General features: G+C 35.9%; 1 protein-coding gene across 1 annotated transcript; it reads right to left on the bottom strand.

Moving 5' to 3' along the window:
* Nucleotides 1-14178: 14178 nt before the first annotated feature.
* LOC136031009 (uncharacterized) lies at nt 14179-25443 on the bottom strand. Its single transcript, XM_065710175.1, has 2 exons — nt 25296-25443; nt 14179-15446 (listed from the first exon to the last, which is right to left on the bottom strand). Exons 1-2 carry the CDS (start codon nt 25399-25401, stop codon nt 14317-14319), a joined length of 1236 nt encoding a protein of 411 aa, XP_065566247.1. The 5' UTR covers nt 25402-25443; the 3' UTR covers nt 14179-14316.
* Nucleotides 25444-26006: the final 563 nt, after the last annotated feature.

Below are 26006 nucleotides of genomic sequence, written 5' to 3'. Positions count from 1 at the left end.
GACTTATGCTTGTTTAAACCTCCTGGTAAAGAAATGCTCAGCTTCAGTTATAGATACCGAAAACTGGATCAACATATAGATAGTATTAACTTGTTTTATTTTATTGTTTAATTGTAATCTTTATAATTTTCTTTATAAACAGAGTTGTTTAAATTAAATCAGCTTTAAAGGGACTGGACTGGTGGCAACTAGCGCAATAAAAATATGTTTATGCTCGAGTATGATTTGTTGTGTCTGGTCGTTCAGACCTAGCCCCTACTTTTTGTGAAGTCACAGAAGTCGTCTATGGTGGTCTCGTCTCGTTCCCAGGCGCTCAATTCAGTCAGAGACAGTCTAAGTTGTATTTTCCTTTTCCTGGATAGACTTTGGGATTTCCTAACTTCAGTAGAGAAATAGTAGATTTTAGCATTGTATGGCTTCAGTCGTAGATACCGAAAACCGAATTTGCATGTAAATAGAATAGAGTCGTTCTATTTTATCGTTTAATTCTTACTTTTAATAATTCCAAATTTAAATTGATTCGTTTAAATTAAACCAGGTTCAAAGGGACTGGACTGGCAGCTCGCCTTAAAAAACTTCTGTTTAAACTCACATATGATTTATTCCTGTTAGATTGTTCAATAGCTTGGGAAAGTTCAAGTGAAGCCTGACTAGATAGTATGAACAAACTAAAAGCAAGAAACCAGGTTACTTACATGAAGTGTCTGTCGAACTTTAACTACGAGTGGGAAAGAAGGCACGACATTTTCAAACACAACGGAAAAGTAATCATAATTTAAAGAACAGGAGTTCTAAGAGACTCTTTCAAAGCAAGTGTATCCAGGACAGTGAAAAACGTGATTACAAAACGAGGCTCAGACGGATACAACGCTTGAGAAGGACACGCAAGATTTGGCTACATACCCAGTATTTGTTTTCCAAGACAGGAATGCTTTTGAAGAGTTGGGATAGCTCATTCAAGTCAGGCGGTAATTTTTGTCTAGGACGAAAGCAATAACCAATATTGAAACTCATAACAGACAGAGATTAGATAAGAAATTATTCCAAATGTGTGCCTTCAGTTCTTTACGATAATTTTTCATGTGACGCCATAAATCAGCATAAATGATGAGAAGGAGTCAAATATAGAACAAGACATCTCCGATCAAATACCCAACAAGGTATTTTTAATTGTGCTACTAAGCTGAAAAACATTATACCAATGGTTGAAGGTTCCACCGCCATTTTTAAGACTGTCCAAGTATTGCGAAAGATTCTTCCCGCTTCGGGTGTTTCCTTTTCTCCACTGGTCCCTGAAGAAACTAATCCAAAAAATCTTTAATGCAAGACGGTGTGTGACAATGGCACAAAATTAAGAGCAAAGTAAAAGCGAAAAAAGGAATAACGACAAGTAATTTCTCTTCCAAGTCACATAAACCAGCTTTGTGCAATATTTGTCACTTTGTCAATAACAGCGGTCGTAAGGGACGTCCTCCGTATGCCGTGGACCTTGCCCACGTCCTCCGTATGCCAGAGGGTCGACTCCCGAATACAGTATATGATTGGCGTCCCGAGGGGAGGCGAAAAAGAGGTCGACCAAGACACACCTTACGATGACAGTACGACCGAGACCTGAGAAATGCGGAGTTGTCTCTTCAACCACAGTGGGAGGACGTCATGGCTGCAGCTCAGCTCCGAGATGTCTGGCGAGGTTTCGTAGATGCCCTATGAGCCACCCCTGGCTCTGGAGGATCTAAGGTCTAAGGTCTAAGCAAGCAAAAGATGAAGAAATGAAAAAATTGTGAAATTTTTTTGGACATCCTAAGAATTTTAGCGAGACAGGGCATTGACTTTAGGAGAACCGAAGGGACAAAATGGCGACTTTGTTCTTCAGTTCTCCTAAAGGCAATGCCCTGTCTCGCTAGATTTCTTGCGATGTCCAAAACACTTTCGCATTTTTTCTGTTTGTCTCTTTATCTTTTGCTTGTATTCTTCAGTTTCTAATAAGATGCGTGGCTGCTCTTGATACCCAATATAGACCATACCAATTTGCCTATTTATGCACAATTTCTCAGAACGAATTCATTTACTTACAAGTCAGGAACAAGTTCCTCAACACAGTCTTGGATTCAAAATTTTATTCTGTGATGGCGGATACAACACCAGATGCTCCTAATTTTGATAAGATTGTGGTCGTAACCCGCACTATCAGCTCAGAAGGTACACAAAGAAAAAGATTATTGTGAGGCTAATGAAAAAACTGAGCAAGGTATGGCAGAAAGTATAATAGGAACATTGACAAAGATGGGAATTCCTTTGGATGAACTGACTTTCCAGTCTTATGACTATGCTAGTGCAATGTCTGGTCAATATGATGGAGCCCAGCAGAAAGTATCTGGAATTTTTTATTGCTGTGTGCCTTATATTCTCTGCCAGGCCTACAGACCAAACACCGTTATAGAGCATAGTGCAATTCATGGCTTAGTGGATTCCAAGGGCAGAAACCATGCAAAATCTCGAAGCAATCGTTACTTTGCTTGAAACAATCGTTTCTCCCATTGACGAATTTTAACAGATAAAGAACGCCAATGCGAAGACGAAGGTACAAGCTAGCGGCCTTCTGAAAAGGATTCTAACTTAGACTTTACGACCTGCCTCATGTTTATGAAAAATACAAAGTACAAGACCAGTATAGTAACAGAGAAATTTGGAGAAGAGGAGATCAACATCAAAAATGCAATCGAGGTGCTTGAAGCTATGAAGAAACATTTCGAAAAAATTTAATTGACAATGTACCAGTGTTTCCTAGATGGACGGAAGTCAACTCAGGGGTAGATTTCATCTGACATCATCGTCGGCGACTTGAACCATCTTGTTTTGACAGCCAAGCTCTGAGTCAAGCCAAGATCTCAATGTATCATTTCTATAGACAAAATTTTAGAATCCTGCTTGATAGGTAGACTACAATGATATAAGATAATCTCAGAGCTTACCCTGTCAACTTTGAGCCATTTTACTCCTTATGTCAGCCTCCTTTAAAAAATGGGCTTTGGTTGCATATATTGAGCTAACAACAATGATGTTTCCAAAACCAAGAAAAAACTTTCAATTCTACTGCTCTTCAAGTAGAGCTTGAAGTTCTGTTTCAGTTTTACCACGGCACCACTTGCTTCAGAGAAGTCTTAGGTGAGGGCAATCGCTGGTAACATTAGCTTAAGCAAGCTATTCGTCTTACAATTGGCCGTGACAGCACCTGTTGCAGTTGCTGATGCGGGAAGTACATTTAACAAGCTCAAGTTTGTCAATAATTTACTGAGAACTGTCATGGTTGATTCTCGAATAGACTCTACATTTTGTCGGCCTCACCGATGCCATTGACTTAAACAAGATGGTCCAGCAGAGATCCACTTTGAAGAAAAGGTGAAAACAAATTTATATGTTCTTAGTTACACATAAACCATGAGCTTGTTTTAGTTTGTTGTTTGTCTCCGTTGATAAGTATAAGTTATGGATTAATAAAGATTATTAAATAAAGAATTAATGTGTAATAAATTTGCAAGATTCGTATAGTATCATCTAGGAGTCGTTTAAATGAGGGGATCTCCCTCCCCCCATGCTTGGTTGCTTTGACCCACACCTTGATGCAAAGATCTCAGTAGAGCTAATAAGGAGGGCAAATGAAGGACCGGGGTCCCCTTATAAATGTGGAAAAAGACTTTGTTTCGTCTATTTAATAATTATTTTGCAATTTAGATATGTGCTACATTAAACTAGTGGTATTGACTGACTGGTCGTTTGTATTTGTAACCTGGTACTTTGTTTTTCATGAACCATTAAATAGCACTGTTATTTTTCAATGGCTTTATTTTGAAATTTTCTTACAAATTTTGGAGTATCTTAATTATACCGGTGGGAGACAACCAAGGTTTCCATCAGCTCAAGGAAAAAATTGGCACGCATATTGCCAAAGCTAACCAAAATTTGCCAATCACGACGCTTTGCGTCGTTCGCGGTGCACTTTTCAGCGAATGAGTCCTTGATTCTTAAAAACATACCTATTACCGATGCGGTGAATTTTTTCTCCCGAATGATGAAAGATTCTGTATCTAGCGAGATGCCCGGTGCAGGAAGTTTTTCTATGTATTCGGCACCAACTTTGCTGCGAACTCAGATTTGACCAAAAAACATGACTTTTGAAAACCGAAACATGCTCATTATTTCGGCACCGCATCGGTGTGAACCAAGTTTACCCATTGAACGATAAAAAAAAAGATTCTTCCTCTGTTCTTGGTGCCGATTGACTAAGGTGTTTCTAAGTGCCTAAGACAATGTTTTCCCCTTCAAGAGCTAATCTAAGTTTAGCTTTTATATCTCTTATAAGGCTTTCATTTCAGTTTTCGCTAGTCTCCTGATTTTGTTGGATGATAATCATTGTTTGCTGTTTAGCTTTTTTTCTAAACCAGAATAGGATATCTACTCAAAATTTGTGAAAGTACTACGAAGCGTTTTTATGTTTGATTAATCTAAGAGATTTTGAGCTAAATTAAGAAAAAGCAAATCTCCAAGGTCGTTAAACAGCAAACAATGGAAATATCTAAATGATGAAAATGAATACAACTAGTATTCGAATTCCAAGTAACATCGAAATTTTATGTTAACTTCAAATAACGATAAACAAAATAAGAATTGCTAGACTAACCTAATTGCTGAAAGACTCGAGACTAAAAAAAAAGAACGAATGAATGAACTTTATTACCCGTAAAAGTATAAAAAACACAAAGTACGGAGTATTATAAATAAACAAAAACAAAAACGATAAACAGCGAAGAAAAAAAAAATTCAAACTAACAAAAGACAACATGGACTAATTAACCAGTATCAATATGGAAAAAAGGCTGCAGAGGTTCATAAACGTGAATGAAGTTGATAGATTTTTTACATAAATAATCACTGGAAGACCGAATTTGAGAAGGCAAATCAATTAAGCCAAATCAAGCAATTATTTTTTTTGTTTCGGTGCCATCTAGGAAGGTGCCACCGGAGGAAGAATTTGCAATATCTGAAATAAGCCGCACGTAGAGGGTGACGATCTTTCTTACAAAGCAGATGAGCCTGATAAAAACAAAAGCACAGGGGCGCAATAAGTGTTATAAATCATGCACAAACCGTTGCGGTTGTAGCGGCTTTTGTTTGGGGATATTTTTCCGTAAGCGACGCGTAGGTATTTCACGGCTTGATTCACTAGGGATGAACAGGTAGTGGAAAGTGTTGGGCCGAAACACAGACCCAGCTAACTAACTAAAGAAGAACATGGTAGAACTGCAGTCCCAGCAACGAATGGAGCGACCGCATAAGGGCTATTAAAACAAATAAACTCGCATTTAGACGCATTAACTGACAGTCCAATCTTAGATAGTTCATTGGTTAATATAGTAAAATTAGAAAGCAATCCACGGCGAGTCCGGGCAACAAGAAGAACAAAGAAAGAAAAAGCAAAACAAAAATTCACCACGCCTAACTAAACAATTTTTTTTGGTGTCCCTTCCTGTTCACTTCCAGCACCGGACACACCCAATCAGCCGATCAAGTATATTAAACTTGTGAGGGGGGGATACACTGATTCACTCTGATGAGCGCCAACATCGTCTCTTGATCCACAATGTTTTTCAGTGGTACTTTATTCTACCTCAGAAGTGAAAATTGTCTTTCCCCTGTAGCAAAGGAATGTGGCAGATAAACAAAATTTGAATGAACACAGAAAATTTACTGACTAAGGGGTTGTCACCGATGTCAGTGTGCTTGCCAAACTTACATCAAAATCCTCTTTGCTCTTTTAGGTCAAATTGCCCGGTGAATTACTGTTCACGTGGTCTGTACTTTCTCTGTTTGTGTCTCATCTTTTCCTGTTCACGTCCCTTGAAGTGTGAATTTAAACTATTACAAATAAATAACTTTGGTATCAATAATTTTTAATAATAGTAATGATGATAAAGAAATACTATTAATTGTATTTTAAGCTACTGGCTCACTTTCTTGATAGAATTTAAATTGGCTACATACATTAATGCACAAAACCAATTTATAGCAATATCGTGTCGTAGAACTAATACCGTTAAGGTTAGTTTAGCCTACTTTAATGTTTACTTTTATCATTCTGAAAGAGAACTTGCAAAATTTGCAAGTATATGATCCTCTGTATATAGCATGCAAGCGTCGTACATACCTTGTGTGTTAAGGGAAAGGGGTCCCCCCTTAGATAGATGAGAAGGACCCTCGAGGAGTAATTGAAAAATAGTAGCCTAAAATGCACTTTTGTTGATTTTACAAACCCGCCAAGCCCAAGCAAAAAAGTTTTGTTGACGTGTCCCTTTGCTCTCTAAACACTAAAATAATCGAACCTTTTCCTCAAAGAAATCAAGTAGGCTATTTGCTTGCCAAATTTTTTTGACACTAAAAGTCCGGACATTGATTAGTGCACATAAAGATGGAATTTTGAAGCCTGCTAGCACCTGGAATGTAAAGGCTAGGGTCCAATATTTCTATGGGAAAGTCTTCTTAGCTTTAGGTACCCATCTACCAAACTTTTAGTGAATCTCAGTGTTGGATTTCTTTGACACTTTTCACCCAAGGTTCCAGGCAAATCAGTATAAAATTATTCATTTGATCACGTGGCCCTCACATGACGGAATTACCAAAACCCAGATAGACTATATGCGTGTCGAATCTAGATTCAGAAATTCTGTATTGGATTTCCACTCACATTTTGGTGCTAACAGAGACTCCAAGCCCGATTCGTATCGCGAACTGATAATTACTGGAATTCAGCGTCGGTTGTCGACCAAGCCGTATATACCCCAGAATAGATGTCACAGGTTTGAGCAACCCTAGAACCAAGGCTATGTTCCACCTGGCCTTGTCATATAGATTCAGCACCCTGTCTCCCATGAATGATTAAGAAAACGTCGAGGAATTTCCCCATAGTTCCGGTGAGCAAAAGTAGAAGCAGTTTGCTGCAGCAATGAAGGAGTCAGCGAGAGAAGTGATTGGTACATCAAAACCAAAAATGAAATGCTGGATCGGCTAAAAACCATCAAGTTAACCGACAAATGTCAAGCGTCTTGCTTTAAAACCGAGCATAAGAAGCTTAGAACAAGAGTTCAGAAATCTTATAGAACAGATAGGCAAAACTGCTGGACGGAAATGGTAGATTCCATGAAAGTCGCGTCTAAGGCACCCAATACCCGTAAGCTCTCAGTTGCTGAAATAGGCCGTTGTGAGGAAGCAACAAGTCTCCGAGATCATATGCCTGAAGGACGGACAGAAGATAACGGACCTGTCTCCAAGAGTATCAAGATGGATCTAACATTTTCAAAAACTCTTGAATTCGTCACATCATCCGTGGATAATCCCAAGTCCCCCTCCAGCGAACCTTCGAGCATCCTATTCCCGAGCCCCCCGATATAAAAAAAATAAAAAAACTTTTGTTCACCGAAGAGCCACAGGGCTCCTGGTGACGAAGGTCTGCCTCCAGATCTATATAAAGCTGCTGATGAGGTTGTCACTGCTCAACTCAAACCATTGTTTGACTAAACTTGGACCGAAAAAATATCCCTAAGCACTAAAAAGTTTCAATCCTTCTTCATCTCTTCAAAAAGGATGACAAAACAGAATATAAGAACTACTGTGGAATCTCTCTCAACGATATTGTAAGTTCTTCGTCATTCTTCTCCTCGATAGGTTTAAACAGGCCCGAGAAGAGACAATGAGGAAAGAGCAAGATGGCTTTCGAATTGGGGGTTCGTGTACCGAGCAAATTTTTATCCTTAGGGTACTGTTAAAGCAGTACTATTGATACAGTTTGCCACTGACCCTTCATTAATTTCAAGGCAGTGTTCGATTCAGTTGAGTGAAATGTTCTCTAGTGTATCCTAAAAAAGAATGGAATGTCCTCACAGTTACGGTCTGATATTTATAACTTGGATGATCTTGATGAAAAAATCACCACCTTTCACAAAAAGCTAGGCGATAAGTTTCGAATTTCTTTCTGGGAAAAAAAGATTTAAAAAGTGCTCCAGTGACAAACCATTCATTAATCAGCCCATAAAAGTTCTAATTAGAAAAAATTGAATCTTTTCAGAAATGGTAAACTACATGAAGCTAGTAAACTAAGAAAAGCAATTAAAAAGAAAATAACGTAAATCTGCCCATCTTATTACAAGAACAAGGTCAAAGAATTGTTTACCAATAAACCAAAAAATAGTATTCCGAGGTAAAAAAGTTGTGTGGTAGGAGTTTAGACCAGCCTGATTTCAACCTACCTGAATCCCCAGAAGTTACTGCTAATAATCTTAACAAGTTCCTTGCTTCTATCGTCCAGAGCCCTCGGATGTTGTCTTATCAATTACCTACTGATATTTTCCCACATGCTTTCCCCTCCATATCTCCGTCTCAGATCGAGAGAAAAATTCGGAAACTACGAAAAACAAGTGTTTGCCCTTTAGATATCCTGTTTACTCTTATTAGTGCTTTCAATGACTTTCTCTCAAAGCCCTTATCTGTTATTTTTAATGAGATTTCTGAGTCTGGCCAATATCATCGAATTTGGAAACATGGTTTTCTGAAAAAAAAAGAAGACAGAAAACCTGGTTTTGAAGGTGTTCGTCCTATTTCACTCACTCCTATATTCTCTAAACTATATGAAGGATTCCTTGCGGAATGGCTAAAGGAGAAAATCCTACCTTTTACTGACCTGAGACAATTCGGGAACATCAAATCTACTTCTACTTCCCATTACCTTGTTTTTCTTATTTATTCAATTGGAACAATTCTCAAAAGCCTAATTGCTTGCTAAATTTAATTTCTATTGACCTTCAAAAAGCATTTGACCTTATTAACCACAATATTTTAGTTGAGAAACATGTCACTGATCTCAATGTTGATCCTTTCCTGGTTAAATTGGTTGCCTCCTTTTTCTCAAATAGATCACAGGTAGTCAAATATCAGAATCATTATTCCAGTCCCCTCCCTGTCCACAATGGAGTACCCCAAAGTGCTCTCCCAGCCTTTCTTCCGTTATGATAAACAACCTCGCTAAGGAATTTCCCGACCGATAGAAATTTATGGATGACCTAACGGTTGTTGAAACCTGCTACTGCAACTTAGTAAGCAGCCCTATGAGTATCCACAATGATATTGCAGATGACGTTGCGGTCTATCCCCTCTAAATCTATGATAATGCCAATATGTTTCCTTAAAACCTCACCCCTTTTCCTCAACCCTATCCCCCTCTCCCAGATATTTCTATGTCTTCCTCTAAATTACTTGGGGTTACAAATTCCTCCAATTTAAAGTGGGATATCCACGTCAAAGATATTGTCCATAAAGCTAATGCGTCCATGTCTCTCCTTAAGCTCTTCAATAAATTTAACGTCCCACCATCCCATTGTTTACAAATCTATACTTCCTTTATCTGCCAGCATATTGAATTTGCATGTCCAGTCTGGGATCCTGGCATCTCCCGTGATGAATCAGAAAAAATTGAATCTATTCAAAAAGAACTCTGAGAATAATTTTTAAAGAAGCTAGGGTACCATACTCGCTCCTTCTAAAAAAAGGCCAAGCTGGCAACTCTTGAGCACAAGAGAGGAACCTTGTGCCTCCGTTTTAAAAAAAAAAATGCAATAATAAACCTTCGCACGCTCAAAAGACGCTTCCCATCTAGACACCGCCCGCCCCGTAATGTTTCTGGACCTAGTCCTTTCTTGTCCCCCATCCGTTGCTTAGCCTCCAGGTATTAAAAAACCTTTATCCCCTTCATTACTGATAAGATAAACCGCTAGTTTTTCCTTTTATATTTGTATGATATATATTTTGTATGATTGCGATTTTTGAAGCTGAGCTGTATTAAGGTCACATTATTATCTTTTTCTTTATTTTACTCCACTTTTCATGTTGTATGAGTGGATACCAATAAATTACTTACTTTTTTTCTTTAGTACTGGTGATACCCAAGTTTTGTTCGTTTGATCCTTTTGTTTCTTCTCCTTTATTTATATGTTCTCCTTTAAACCTCTTCAGTGCTAATTTTATCTCACTCTTTTTTAGTTTCCTTTTTTAACTTCCTGATATTTTGCTGCTTAATTTTTTTTTTTTTTACATTGTTTAGCCAATTTTTTAGTTGTCGTGCTATTTTCATGATTCTTTTTTAATTTTATCGTTTTGTGACTCCGAAATGCAAATTAGTCTTTTGGAGCTTGTGAAAGTCATTTTTTGAAATTAAATATCTTATCTTATTTTGTGCACGATTTGAAAGCATACTATGAGGACACGCAGATAAGGGTACGGACTTATGGTGAAGATTCTGAAAATTTCCCCGTAGGAGTAAAAAAAGGAGATGGCTTATCGCTCATCCTTTTCAATAATGTAATTGACTGGATTATGGAAAGAGTTACCAGCACACACGAAGGAGTAACGGTCGAAAAAGGTGTTCAGATCACTAACTTAGACCATGCTGATGATATTTCCCTCGCTGAAGATGATCCACTGAAAGCCCAAATGATAATGGGCGAAGTTGCATACTATTCTGCAATGGTCATATTAAAAATAAATCCATCAAAGACCAAAGTGTTGGGTGCCCATTCCCAGAGTCCCCCTTCTACATCCTTAGATGGCAACAGCACAAAGCAAGTTAACGAATTTGTTTACCTTGAATCCCTTGTGGATTCAGAAGGAGAATCTAATCAAGAAATTGAAAGGCATATTCGCCTAGCCTCTGCCAGCTTTTCTCAGCTCAATAAATCACTATGGAAGTGTCGAAGCATGAAGCTCACTACAAAATTAGAGTTGACGAGACGATCGTCAGAAGTACTCTTCTATATGGGTGTGAAACATGGGTTGTCAAAACTCAAAATGGTAGTAAGCTTGTTGTATTTCATCTCGACTGTCTTTGTCATATTCCACACTTTCAATGCCATGAAGGAGTACCCAACAAGGAGATCCGTGACCGCTGTAAACAGCAGTACACAGTCTAGGAAATTGTAAAGAGAAGATGGTCCGTGCGGCTGGGCCATTGTCTACCCTGCCAAGACTACCGATACATCTCGAAGTCCGCTATTAAAGCACCTCTGCTTGAAAATTGGAAACGTAGACCTGGAGGCCAGAAGAAAGATTGCTGGTCAATGATGAAAAAAACAGCGTAGAGCCGCTCGGAGGCTTCTGCCTCTTCGGTCAGCTCTGGGACAGTGACTGACTGAACCATGTCGAGCCTGTCCCATGTCAGACATAACCGTGCCTCATGGAATGAAATTATGGATACCAGGAGAGGCGGCGTAGCGTCTAGTTCCTGTCAAAATTAAAGTAAGTAAGCACATTCTGTTGGCAGCTTGGCTGTCTTGTACCTTGCATTATGGTAGCCTGTCTCTACCCTTTGGATCTATGTATGTTTGCAGGCATAAAGAGGGTCTACAGCCAAAAAGAATTTCCCATAGAAATATTAGACCCTAGCATTTATATTTCAGGTGCTCACGGGCTTCAAAATTCCATCTATTTGTGCACTAATCAATGTCCAGACTTTTAGTGCCAAAGAAAGTTCTCGCAAGCAAACACTTGATTTCCTTTAGAAAAAGGTAAGATTATTTTGCTATTTAAAGAGCAAAGGGAATGGATACACCAAGAAAACTTTTTGCGAGGGGGTGGGGGTGGTAGTTAAAATTGACAAAAAGTGCAATTATGCCGGGTCTCCCGTCAATGTAAGGGAGAACCCGCCCCCTCAATACAAATGGCATATATAACGCTTGCATGCTATTTACAGAAGATCATAGCAGTAAAATTTGGTAAGTGCTCTTTCAGAATGATAAAAGTAAACATTAAAGTAGAATAAAGTAACCTAAATCGAATTAGTTCTACAACACGACATTATTATGAACTGGTTTTGTAAACTGCTGTATGCAGCCAATTTAAAGTCTATCAAGAAAGTGAACCAATATAAGAAAAGACAATATTTAGTGCTGTTTTTTTATTATCATTATTTTTTATGAAAAGTTATTGACACCAATTTTGTTTACTTATAATACTTTAAATTCAAACTTCAAGGGACATGAACAGGGAAAGACGAGACACAATCAAAAAAAGTGCAGACCATCTGAACAGTGACATAAAATAGTGAAAGTGCTACATGATCACATTAACAGTGACAGTTCAGGCCACATGAACAGTGAAAGTACCACATGAACAGATAAAGTGCAAAACACATGAGCAGTGACATGAAACAGGGAAAGTGCCACATGACCATATGAACAGAGAAAGTGCAAAACACATGAGCAGTGATATAGAACAGTGAAAGTGTAACATGACCATATGAACAGAGAAAGTGCAAAACACATGAGCAGTGATATAGAACAGTGAAAGTGTAACATGACCACATGAACAGAGAAAATGCAGACAACATGCACATTGACATGAAACAGTGAAAGTGCCAAATGAACAGTGAAAGTGCAGGGACATGAACAGAGAAAGTGCAGACTATAGAAATAGAGGAAACCATAATGTACTTAGTCAGTTATTGCATTGGGCCCAAACTTGCTCCAAAACAAAAGAAATTATGTTAATGGTTTTTTCAGACTATGCTGTAAATCCTTTCACAGTAGCATAAATTAAGAATTTACGTTATGTAATCTTATTGAGCAAATTTTGTCAGTAACATAGACAGAGACAAGTAGACTTAAGCTCAGAGCAGGTTTCAGGGAAGTGGACAGAGGGGGTACTTGCCCTTGGCACAGAAATTTTAGGGGCGCCAAATTTTCAATAAATAATTTTTGATTACAATCATTTTATATTTTTTGAATTTCTTTTTTCATTAAAATAAAGTTCAGGGTGCAATTAACAAGTTAAAATAATTAATAAATTATTAACTGATAAAATCAAATTACATTTAAATAATAAACTGCAAAATAACTAAACAAAATATTATTAACTAATTAATAAATTAAAAATAATTTTTGGATAGGCCTATATGAAAATTTCGCTATAATTTGGCCTGAAAATTTTGTAGGAGACAGGGGGGGGGGCGCAAACCAAGATTTTGCCCAGGCACAAGGGAGGCAAGAACGACTATTGCTCTAGTTTTATTTAGAACTTCATTCTATGTAAGCTTATGTTACATCATGACAAAGTCAATTGAGCAGCAACAAATGAAATGTCTGCACAAGCAATTAACAAATTTTCCAATTAAGTTAATACACTTTTCCTTGATGGTCTATCATGCTGGATCAGAGCTTGCATCTCAATGTCCATTCCACTTTTTTAGTTCTTGAATAATTTGCTCATGGTCAATTTTGACAATGATTATGATAATTTTATGGGTTTTTACACAAGACCAAGATGAAAGAACTCATTTTGTCTGAATGGTTAACGTAACTTAATTTAATCACTTAATATAGAAATTTATGTAAGTAGTGTGAAAGCCACTTAAGTGTTTTTGACATTTGAATTTGATTTTCTATTGAATTGGAAGAGCAAAAGATTTTTTTCCGCCAGCAAATGATCAAAAGATTTTGGGTTTCAAAGTAGCTGAAAAAGTTTATCACAAAATCAATTTTGCAGCGTTTCTATCACAAACCCCTGAAGGTGATTTTGAACTACCTTCATGTGGTCAAATGTACATTTTAGATCCTTATGAAACTGTTGAAGAACACCTTATACGTCCTTTAAATTATTGAATCTCTTGTTACCTTATGGATCTCCTAGAAGAAATATTGTGAGACACAATCTAGTATGCCAAAGGTTACAAGAAAATGCAAGAATTGCAGGATGATTTAAATCAACCGGCTTCTTCGCTGGGACAACAGCCTTGATTAGAAGACAAGTGACAATGAAAGCCACTTAAAGTGTTTTTGACATTTGAATTTGATTTTTTATTGAATTAGAAGAGCAAAAGATTTTTTTTCTGCCAGCAAATGATCAAAAGATTTTTGCTATTGACAAATGAGCATTTTATATGTAAGGATAGTGGGAAAGTACTAAGGAGTATTATAGGAGTTTCACTGTGTTTGTTAAAGTTTTTTATTCTTACATTTTTTCTTTTTCATTTGTCTTTATCCTTCAGTACATTACATTCGATGGGCAAAACATCTCTCCCTACACCCCAAAATTAAATACTGAAATACATATATAATTTATATACTGAAGTACAACCCATAGGGATATTTTTCACAAAACTATTTAATGACAACAAAAAAACTAATAATAATAGAAATCTCTATAAAATTTCATCAGGCAGGGAAAGAGAAACCAAAATTAGTTGAAAACTTCAGACCCACAACTGTTACTTAAACTGATACCTCAGTTGTCATCAAACGACAAATCTACATGTTTAGTAAAGAAATTATCTTTACCATGACTATTGTCTTCACTTTCATCATCTGATGGATCCCTCTTAATTTTTGATTTCACAATTTCACTTAACACAACATCATCCATGAGGTCATCATCGGCATCATCATTACATTTGATTTTCCTTTTACGTAATTGTTGAGTTGGTTTTCCTATTTTTTCTAGAACAATACCTCTTTTCATTAGCCCTTTGACACCTCCTGAAGAGACCTCCCCAACTTTTTTCTTTCTCAAATTCGGCTGACTTTGCCTCATTAATCTGACACTAAAGCACCCATACTCTTTTTCCAGATTTTTTATCTTATCAGCCTGTATGGTGATGGTTTCCCTTAAGCTAGACACTTCTGCTTTTAACACTTTTTTATTCTCTTTTAAGTTTTGAATTTCAAGTTTCAGCTGAATTGAGTTTTTCTTTTCATTTTCAAGTTCATACATTTTTCTCTCATCAAATTTAAGATCTTTTGCTTCTTTCTGTTTACACTTAGCAAATTCTTTTTGCAATTCACCAAGTTCAACTAGCTTCAGAGCGAATTTTTGCTCAAGCTCAGCCACTTTCATTCTCTCTTCCATCAATTGTTTTTTCAACATTTTGATGTTGACATTCAGAACATGCTCAGTTTTACAAGGCTTTGTTATAGCTCCTTCAAAAGTTTTTATTCTTTCTCTCAACATGCCCAACTCGCACACCATCTGTGAGTTTTCTGTTGACAGCTGCCTATTTGCTTCTATATACCTGGAAGCAGCAGAATTTAACTCTCGTATTCTGGCATCTTTACCTCGACAACACTGACATAAGTTGCAATTCTCCTGTGATTCGTTTAAAATCAAATTCCCTTCAGTATTAGATGGTATATCCCTTTCATCAGCAACTGGAACTGGGAAAATAGTGGGACAAAAGTCATTGTGCTCAGGAAAAGCTGATGGTTTTTGTTCATGGAAATGTAACCCACAGACTTTTGATGAGGGGAGGTAGCGCCAATCTAGATAAATGGATTTGATTCTTGTAATCCAAGCATTCTTCCTTGCTGGGTTGGATGGAAAGTCAAAAAGTTCGTAATAAGTACTGCCATTCCTGTTACCTGAAAAAGAAAGATTTTTGTAAGTCCCACTAAGACCTTGGCTTCATTTACTTTTTTCAGATAAAACTCATCAAGGGACGTCAAAATGAATAGAACAGTCAGGGTGCACCAAGATATGGGGAATCTTGCCTCAAACCAATAAAGGCATGCACTGATGGGTTGATTTCAAATGAGAAATGCAAATGACATCATGGGTTGCAAGAATAAAAAGCCATAACAATAATAAGCAAAGGCTTGAGAAAACAATCCTGATTCCTATCTTTCCATTGTACATAATCAATCTTTTTACATAAAACAATATTTTCATTGTAGATACAGTAAGATGGGAATCTACAACTCTATTGGGGGAGCTACTGATTTCAGGAAGTCAACTTAACAAATTTCAGGTTAAGTGTTGCATTTCAGAGATGTGTGAACTTACTGCTTTATAGTTTGTTTTTCTTTTATCTTTCAAAGCATCTTTTAAATTTTTGCTGAAACAAACACAAAAACTTGTGAGCAATTTTTTTTCAAATATGTATTAATAATTCACAAAAAAAGGGAAGAGATACTGCCAGCTTGCCTTAAAAAGGACTAGGTGTGGAGGTAGAGATCTTAACTTATTCTTAAATTTTAATTTTCCAACAGTTTATAAACTCTGTAAAATATATTTTCTACTTATGAGTACTCCAAGGAAAAATTATAAGGGATAAAGGGAGCAAGGGCTACAAAAAACATAGTTTTTAGCTAGATTTTAATGGGAATATTTTGCATTTTCTTATTTTGTGTGTTTTGTTTTAACGTATTTTGTTTTCCGGGGGGGGGGGCACCACCGTCCCCCTTACCAGTGTTCCCAGATATACTGCCTAATGGAAAGAATCCAATTGTAGGACTTTTGGCTACATTGGAAAGTAGTTGAGTTGTTCGAGGGGGGGCTTTGGGCGATGGATCTAAAGCCTATATTATTCTAAGAAGTTCTTAGGGTTAGAGAGGGCCTAGGATGAGGATAAAGAAGAAATGTGCATTTCAAATAGTTTTTTTTTTTTTTTAATTGGCATAACCATCCCAATGGAAGCAACTTTAGATCTCAGTGGAAGCAACCACAAATATTTTGCAGAAGGCAGAAATTTTTATTGTTTCTTAACTTTCGCCTCTTAGTGGGGGGGGGGGGGAGGCAGTGCATAAAGAACAGTTATTCTGTATTTCTTTTTCCATTTACGTTATTGACTAATGTTTTCCAAGCAAACCATTTTTTAAAAGTAGGCTAGGTCATTCCAGAGGTACCCATCCAATGTACAATCATGTTACCTATATTACTTTATCCATTTGCAAGACCGCCCAAATTAGTAACTAACACCATGATTTTAGATACCTTCAATTTTCTTAGGTACCAGAATCAGTAAGGTTATTATTCCGACACTAGACCTATTGAGGCCTGACTCGGGTACCAAAGACGCGTATTTTTGTTTTACTGGAAGAAAAGCTGGAAAAGTTTTAATTTAAAGCAAAAGTTAAAAGTCATTGTGTCCTTATCCATTCCTGAACAAAACACTGAATTTGCAAAAAAGGAAAACAGATGCATTTCGGAAATTGATATTTTTGATAACATTTGTTGTGTTTTATATTATAATTGTAATATGCAAATATATAATTCATAAATGTTACAATTCACATTCTATTAACCAAACGCACTGCAATTTACATAAGTTAAGCCTTTGGCTATATTTGAGAGAGTAAATTTCTTTTTCAATAAATAATATTAAGCATCTTTCAAAAGTCGTGGAAATAAACTGTGAGTTGATAAAACCAGCCCTTTTAACAAATAACATACATTTAATAAATATATACCAACATTTCTCCCCAGGAAATAGATTCAACTTTCACTCTGCATGGAAATTGTAATATCTGCAGTGCAGACGGTGTGCCAGGTGGCGGTGAAATACACATTTGCCCCCCCCTCCCTTTTCTCTAACAAAAACCTAGATCTGGCTCTGGGCCAGATGTAGAATAAACTAGAATAAAAGACCTTATACCCAACGCCTTTCTTGGGAGAAGGAAAGGATTGTACTCCTTTCCTTTTTTTTGAAGCTTTCAAGATTGTATAGAAGACATTTCCTGTCCAGAACAGAAAGTAGATTTTCAAGTAAAAATTCTTTCCTTAATTCTGATTCTACTTTACTTTGACTCTTAAGTTTTGAAAGCACAATGTCAACGACTGAGCAGCTTTTAAGCCATATGGAGATTTTTTTTCTTTATAAATTCAATACATTCTTTCAAAACTTTTAAAACCTTTGAAAGAAAAAAATTATAAAAGCAGATTTCTAAATGAAGGAGTTTTGCTATCTTGGAGGGCTGTTGAGTTCAGTCAATGAAAGTTTTAAATGGGTACTTAACTAATTTACATCCTGCAAAGGTTTTGGTAAGTTCCAATCTCTAGTCTTTCCCTATTTCTAAGGCTAAAAAATACCGCATACAAGACCAGTCTACTACCTCTCTGAACTTTTGCACAAAAAAAACTCCCAACTAAAAGTAACAAGTTATAGAGATAAACTGAATGTAAATTCTCCCTAGACTTAAAAAAGTAACAAGTTATAGAGATAAACCAAATGTAAATCCTTCATAGACTTAAAAAGGTAACAGGTTATAGAGATAACCTGTTAGTAAAAAATTAAACTATTAACAGCATGTACTTGAATTAGAAAAATCCTAAGTTAACCATGCTCTTGATCAATAACATAACAAATACACAAACTGTCAATGTTTTTACAATACATAGTTTGCGAAATATGCACAGTTCAAGTTATAGAGGTCGTTCTTCATAGACTTAAAAAGGTAACAGGTTATAGAGATAAACCAATGTAAATTCGAGTTACAGAGCTACGAAATCACTAAATTTACTACCTACAGCCACTAAAAAGCTAGGAATAACTTTATCAGTGTATTATAAACTTGAAATATTAAGACTTTACTTTCCCATGTCAAGATCTTATAAAGGGGTTTAATTAGTTTTCTTAAAATTGCTATGTATTCCCCCCTTTTCAAAAATTTGATTTATAATCTTCAGTAATTTACTTCTTACTTCACAAACACCATATTTAAACAAGAGCTAAGAGCTCAGATGGCACTTATGACGAGGTCAGAAGAGTCAAGAGCTCATATGGTATGAGCTCTAGCAAAATCCTAAGAATCAATACATTAATTTAAAAGAAAAATGAAATTTGATGTTTGGAAGGATATCATGTTTTAGAGTTCTTAATTTAAATCATCACCAGATCTGGCGACATTGGGGGGATTTGGGGGGGGGGGGGGGTAAATCTTGGAAAATGCTTAGAATGGAGGGATCAGGATGAAACTTGGTGGGAAAAATGATTGGATCTTAATGAAATTTGAAGTTTGGAAAGATATCGTGTCTCAGATATTTTATTTTAAATCCCGAATGGATATGGTGACATTTGGGGGAATTTAGGGGGGAACCTAAAATCTTGGAAAACGCTTATAATTGAGGGATTGAGATGAATCTTGGTGGGAAAAATAAGCACAAGTCCTAGATACGTGATTAACATAACCGGAACAGATCCGCTCTTTTTGGGGGAGTTGGAGGGGAGGGCTAGTTATGAAAAAATAGAAAAAATGGTGTATTTTTAACGTAAGGAGTGATGGGATCTTAATGAAATTGGATTTTTGGAAGGATATCCTGTCTCAGGGCTCTTATTTTAAATCCTGACCAGATCCAGTTACATTGGAGGGAGTTTGGGGAGGGACCTAAAATCTTGGAAAACGCTTAGTGTGGAGGGATTGGGATGAAACTTGGTGGTAAAAATAACCATAAGTCCTAGACACGTGATTGAAATATAACAGGAATGGATCCGCTCTCTTTGCGGGAGTTGGGGAAGGAGGGTTAATTCTGAAAAATTAAAAAAAATAGATATTTTTAACTTACCAAGGAGTGATTGGATCTTAATGAAACTTGAGGTTTAGAAGAATATCATGTCTCAGAGCTCTTATTTTAAATCCCGAGCGGATCCGGTGAATGGGAAGTTGGGGGGGAACCTAAAATCTTGGGAAACGCTTAGAGTGGAGGGATCGGGGTGAAACTTGGTGGGAAAAATAAGCAGAAGTCTTAGATACGGGATTGACATAACCGGAGCGGAGCTGCTCTCTTTGGGGGAGTTGGGGGGGGGGGGTTAATTCTAAAAAAATCGAAAAAATGAGGTATTTTTGACTTACAAAAGAGTGATCGTAATGTAATGAAATTTCATATTTAGAAAGATCTCGAAACTGAGATCTCTTATTTAAAATCCTGACGGATCCAGTGTCATTAGGGGTGGGGGACCGGAAATCACGAAAAACGCTTAATACGGGGAGATCAGGATGAAACTTGGTGGAAAGAATAAGCACTAGTCCAAGATAGGTGACTGACATAACCGGACCGGATCCGCTCTCTTTGGTGGAGTAGGGGGGGGGGGAGTAACTCTGAAAAATTAGAAAAAATGAGGTATTTTTAACTTATGAACAGGTGGTCAGATCTTAATGAAATTTGATATCTAGAAGGATCTTGTGCTTTAGAACTCTAATTTTTAAATCTCGACCAGATCCGGTGACATTGAAGGGAGTTGGAGGGAAAAACCAGAATTCTTGAAAAACGTGAAAATCGAGGTATTTTACGAATTGGTGATCAGATCTTAATGAAACTTGATATATAAAAGAATCTTATGTCTTAGATGCCCCATTTTCAATTTGAATCGGATCCGAGGACATAGAGGGTTGGAGGGGGAAACAGAAATCTTGGAAACCAGAAATCTTGGAAAACCCTTAGAGTGGAGAGATTGGGATGAAACTTGATGGGAAGAATAAGCACAAGTTATAGATACAAGATTGACATAATTGGTATGAATCTGTTCTCTTTGAGGGAGCTGGGGGATGTTAATTTGGAAAAATCAGAAAAATTGAGGTATTTTTAACTTAAGAGCGGGTGACTGGATCTTAATGAAATTTGATTTTTAGAAGGAACTCATGTCTCAGAGATCTTATTTCAAATCCCAACAGATCTTTTGACATTGGAGGGAGTTGGATGGGGAAATCGGAAATCGATATGTGATTGATATAACCGGACTGGATCTGCTCTCTTTGGTGGAGTTAGGTGGTGGAGTTCAGTGCTTTGGCGAGTTTGGTGCTTCTGGACGTGCTAGGACGATGAAAATGGGTATGCGTGTCAAGATAGCTGCATAAATTGACTTGATAAAGTGGTTTTCCCTGATTCGACCATCTGGGGGGCTGAAGGGAGAGGAATAATTAGAAAAAATGAGGTGGTTTTAACTTACAAGTGCGTAAATTGGATCTTAATGAATTTTGATATTTAGAAGCACCTTGTGACTCAGAGCTCTTATTTTAAAACCCAACCAGTATTAAGCCTCTGATTTTTCTTTGAAATTAATGTATTGATTCTTAGAATTTTGCTAGAGCTCATACCATATGAGCTCTTCCGACCTCGTCATAAGTGCCATATGAGCTCTTAGCTCTTGTTTAAATATGGTGTTTGTGAAGTAAGAAGTAAATTACTGAAGATTATAAATCAAATTTTTGAAAAGGGGGGAATACATTGCAATTTTAAGAAAACTAATTAAACCCCTTTATAAGATCTTGACTTGTGAAAGTAAAGTCTTGATACGTCAAGTTTATAATACACTAATAAAGTTATTCCTAACTTTTTAGTGGCTGTAGGGAGTAAATTTAGTGATTTTGTAACTCGAATTTACATCGGTTTATCTCTATAACCTGTTATCTTTTTAAGTCTATGAAGAACAACCTCTATAACTTGAACTATGCACATTTCTCAAACTATGTATTGTAAAAACATTGACAGTTTGTGTATTTGTTATGTTATTGATCAAGAGCATGGTTAACTTAGGATTTTTCTAATTCAAGTACATGCTGTTAATAGTTTAATTTTTACTAACAGGTTATCTCTATAACCTGTTACCTTTTTAAGTCTATGAAGAATTTACATTTGGTTTATCTCTATAACTTGTTACTTTTTTAAGTCTAGGAAGAATTTAAATTTGGTTTATCTCTATAACTTGTTACCTTTTTAATTCTATGAAGAACGACCTCTACAATTCAAACTATGCAATTAGAGGGAAGACACAATGGCAAGAATTGTGTTTGAAATAGTTACTGATTACAGAACTACAAGGTAGATTTGTTTTATTATTATAGTGTTTCTTTCAGAAGAGCCAGGATAACCAAATTTCATTTTTTAATTTGAGATATAATGGACAAATTATACTATTTCAGATAATTCGAAAACATGGTGAAAGCCCATAAATTCAAGTTGAGTAGACCCTTAAAACACAATTAACAGAAATTTTCAAATATTGTGATGTAAGAATTTTGTTATTAAAGCATTTTGCATTACATACAAGTAAAGTTATTGATATTTAGATAGCTTTTCTAGCCAAAATATGAATATACCACCCTATGTACATTTTAATGCTACTTCTATAGTTAGTAATAGCTAGCCTACACTCACATGTAATCCCTAGTCCCCCCTCTCTAATAGAGCCATGCATGTACTTAGGCTATATACAGAACTTTCTGACTTTGTTCATTTGATCAATTAATTCACACTGCCAAATGTAGCCAATCTATAAAAAAAAATAACAGTTCTTTAAGCCTATGTGGCCATAAACTTGAGTCAGCACTAAAAGATGCATCAAGTGCTTCAAGCATTGAGCTAGAAAAGAACAAAAAAGCCATTGTCAGAATAAAAAAGCCCTTGAGTAGTGTTCACCTTGTCCCTATGTCAGTAATGGAATCTTGTATATATTCAGTTTTATATATAGCCTAGCTTAGGGCTACATCTGGAACCTAATTTAAAAGAAAAAAGGGTATAACTTAAATAAAACAGTGGAAAAAAAACAATTCAAATAATATAAATAAAATAATATTTTATTTTTTGACTCCACATTTAGGACCTTTATCAACAGTGAAAATTTTTTATAAACAGCGAAAACACAGTATATAATGCACCCATTTTTTTTCTCTATTAAATCCTGTAACAGGATAAGCAGTGTGGTCCAAGGATTGGCACATTGCTGGAGTAGTGGACATTATGAATGAATGAACTTTATTTCCCACAAAAAAACATAATGTCACTAGTAGAGTACAAAAAAATATCAAACAAAATTTGCAAAAATATATAGAAGGAGAACAGCGAATGGACTCTAATATCACAAAGCATCCTATGGTTAATTTTCTGTTAAACTCATATAAAAATTTTCTTGTCTTTTCTGAACAACCATGTATGGGTTTGGTAAATTATATTGGTTGATAATAGCTGTGTTATGCTTCCAAGGAGGCAAGCACAAAACAGATTTAAAAAAACTGTATGTTTTACAGAAACAAGAATGCACTGTACATTTATTCTTATCAGATAGGAAAATCCAAAAAGGAGAGAACATCAACACATGACATGTATGAAGCTTTTGAAGATACAATCCTACTGTAAGCTTTTTAGACTTTACTATTAAAATCACCTATTAATGAAAGATGAGTTGATTTACCACTACAATCCACAGGTAGTCCAAGATTCACTATACTTGATAAAGAGTTGGTACTTATGTATTATATGAGAAACACTTGAGAAGTGAAGCTTAATCAATTCTAATGAATGTTAGGTCACACTTCTAAAGATGTTGCTTCTTGTAAGAGTACAAATTCATGGTGTGTCCATTGATGCACTGTTTTGTCTTGGACAACAACTCCTTATCCTGGAATAATGTAATTGCCTGCTTTTCAGTCCTTGGCAAATCTCAATCCTTAATTTGAGCATCCATGATGAGACACTATATTCTATACATTACAAACTAACTGGTTATTGTCCCATCTGATCTTTGTAATCCAAATTCTTGCGTGTTTCTTACATAATGTACAAGTACAAAAGATTTTATTGTCTTGTCATAAAGTTTTGCTGCTGGGACAGGAATACTTTCTTTACAATTGAAGACAATAAACTCTGTTTCAGTCTTGTTGAAAGACAGGCCTATTTTCTTATATGAGCTTTTCATCTCATAAAACTTTTCAAAATGGGAAAAAGAATTACTTAAATACAAAATATTGTCAGCATAATTCAATTCAAAAGAGATCTACAAAATGAATGGTATCAACTGAGAGCAAAGGAACTCATGCGCCCTAGATTCTTTTTTTAAGGGGGGGGGGGGGGTATGTTCATTGAAAAATTCCATTTTTAATATTTTGATTGAATAAATTGAAAAATAACAATTTTCACTAATTGATGCAATGGCATCAAACAGTGCAACTCTTTTTTGTTCAACATCAATTCCTTCAGAAAAGCTGTAACTCTACAGTGTTATCCTGTTAACTAGGAAAAATGACATGACATAAAATGGACAACAATTCAGATGTATATTATTTTGGGCTATAACTTAGGGCTATCTAGGATATTAAAGAGGTGTAGTGAGAATAGCAACTATGATATTTGGAAATTATCTATGGGGGAATGAAATAGTACTACTTTTTTAATTGATTATAGTCTTGCCTTCTAAGTAATGAAGAAAGAAAATTTTCAGGTAGCCTATTCATTAATGATAAGGTTATAAACATAATTTTACTCAAGTTGCAAGAAAAATATGGATTAATACTATTTACCTCTTAATATTCTAATCAAATTTTGTAGAAACACATTAACATAAACAAAAACACGTGTATTTGAGAATAGACATTTACTTTTTAAGCTTTAGTTATCTTTCTAAATATTGTACCTGAAAGTTTAGATAGTATTTGACCCTATTTTATCCTTAACAAATGTGATGAGGGGCTTTTTTCCTGTTTTACAGTGTTCTTTATTTAAAGTCATAAAACTGTAAAAGAGAGGTTTTTCTAAAGGAAATATCTTAATAAAATAAAAGTAGTACTGTTAGATTCCTTGTTTTAAGCTATTTTTCAATATAAGTCATTGCTCTGACAAAGTAGGCTACCCTTTGCCTTCCTCTATGGAAACATGATAATCTGATTTTTAGATAGCCTATATAGGCTACCTCAAGCTAGGTAGGTATATATGGGATCTTCAGAGAAGGGAGGTGGTGCTTGGTGTGCTGAAATTATATACTTTCAATGTGTTTTCTGGTTCTAAATTTCAATGCACTTGATTCAATTTATAGGCTAGATACACAGACTGAATCAAGAGTGTTATATGGTAAAATACATGGGGACTATATAATTTAACTTATATGTTTGCATATTGTGGGGGCAGTGTTAGGATAAAGTTCAGCAGAATTGTATTCAAAATGCACTAACTATAATTATTCTGCATAGGCCTATTATGAAGTAAGAATTGTTTTGTTAATATGTTTCCTTTTCAACTGCCTTAATTCTGGACTTATACCCTTTTATTTTATTAATATGTTTCCTTTAAAGCAGCCTCTCTCCTATAGTGTTACCTTTATGGCTATATCTGGCAGTAGCCTATTAGGGGGCATAGGGTGTAATTGTCATGGTTGCCTAGCAGTCAGTATACCTAGGAATTGAAAGGGAATTGATTCAGAATCAAATTGCACTACTGTTTGGTCTTAATATTTTTTTTCTTCATAATATTCCATAAGACTAAATGTTACCTAGGGCTAGGCTAATTGTGCAGGGTCACTTTCACTCTTCTATGCCTACCTATTCCCCTAACTGAGGTCTGACTTTTAATTATCTCAAGAAAATTGTTGCTAGATAGTTAGATCCAAGAGGCCTGATCGTCAATTAAATAATTTTCATGTGAATTGTATGCAGTAGCTTGATAAATCAGGTGAGAAAAATAATGAGTAAAACAACTGGTTGCATTAAAAAAAAACCTTACAGCCATACCTGTAGGACATCCAGGGATGCAACACCTGGAAGAAATATCAGTTAGATATCTTTCAGCAGCGATCTTTGACCTGTTGGCCATGGTTATGGTTTGTAAATTAGACATTTTTCAAAGATTTTGCTAATTTCTTCTTTGATTCAAAACATACGTCATTGCCAAATATAAAGCTTTCATTTCTCAAGAAATAGATGGCTATGTTGCGCGGTCATCACGAATTCAACACCCAGGAATGAGCCAAATCACAAATTCAATACACGAATAAATACATATTTTTATAAAAATGTCCGTCAAATTTCTTAGGGGAAATTTTTCTCAAAAGAAACATGTAGTCTAGATTCTAAGCTGTTTCATTTACTTTGTGGGTGGATTTCTATCACAGGTAGACCTAAGAAATTCCAACTTTGACTTTCATTGGCAACTTTCAAGCCTCCAGTATATTTTTCCTTAGGCACTTCGTCGGAAAGGGGTGATCTTAAATATTTCAAGAGAGACCGATTCCATCAGCTATCAAAGTTTACAGTTTCCTTTAAAACATGTGATTAAAAAGCAGTCAGCTCCCTCCTGCACCCTTCTTTCCATATTCTTTGACAATACACCCATATAGCACTAGGTTAAAGTTTCGAAAAATCCATTTTGCTTAAGCTCAGTAAATATACATTTTTGGATGAAAATTCTTCTGTTGCCTCTAGGATGAAATCCGTGAATAATGT

The sequence above is a fragment of the Artemia franciscana genome, chromosome 9 (assembly GCF_032884065.1).
Source record: "Artemia franciscana chromosome 9, ASM3288406v1, whole genome shotgun sequence".
NCBI lineage: Eukaryota > Metazoa > Arthropoda > Branchiopoda > Anostraca > Artemiidae > Artemia > Artemia franciscana.
Note: the sequence above shows the minus strand (reverse complement) of the source record. Positions and strands in the feature narration are given on the sequence as shown.

Bases quoted from the DNA above. Each gene is read 5' to 3' on its own strand.
- LOC136031009 (XM_065710175.1), bottom strand. From the start codon at position 25,401: ATGTCTAATTTACAAACCATAACCATGGCCAACAGGTCAAAGATCGCT. The intron at 15,447-25,295 runs GTATGGCTGTAA...TTTCTTTTTCAG, and splicing joins CATCCCTGGATGTCCTACAG to GTAACAGGAATGGCAGTACT.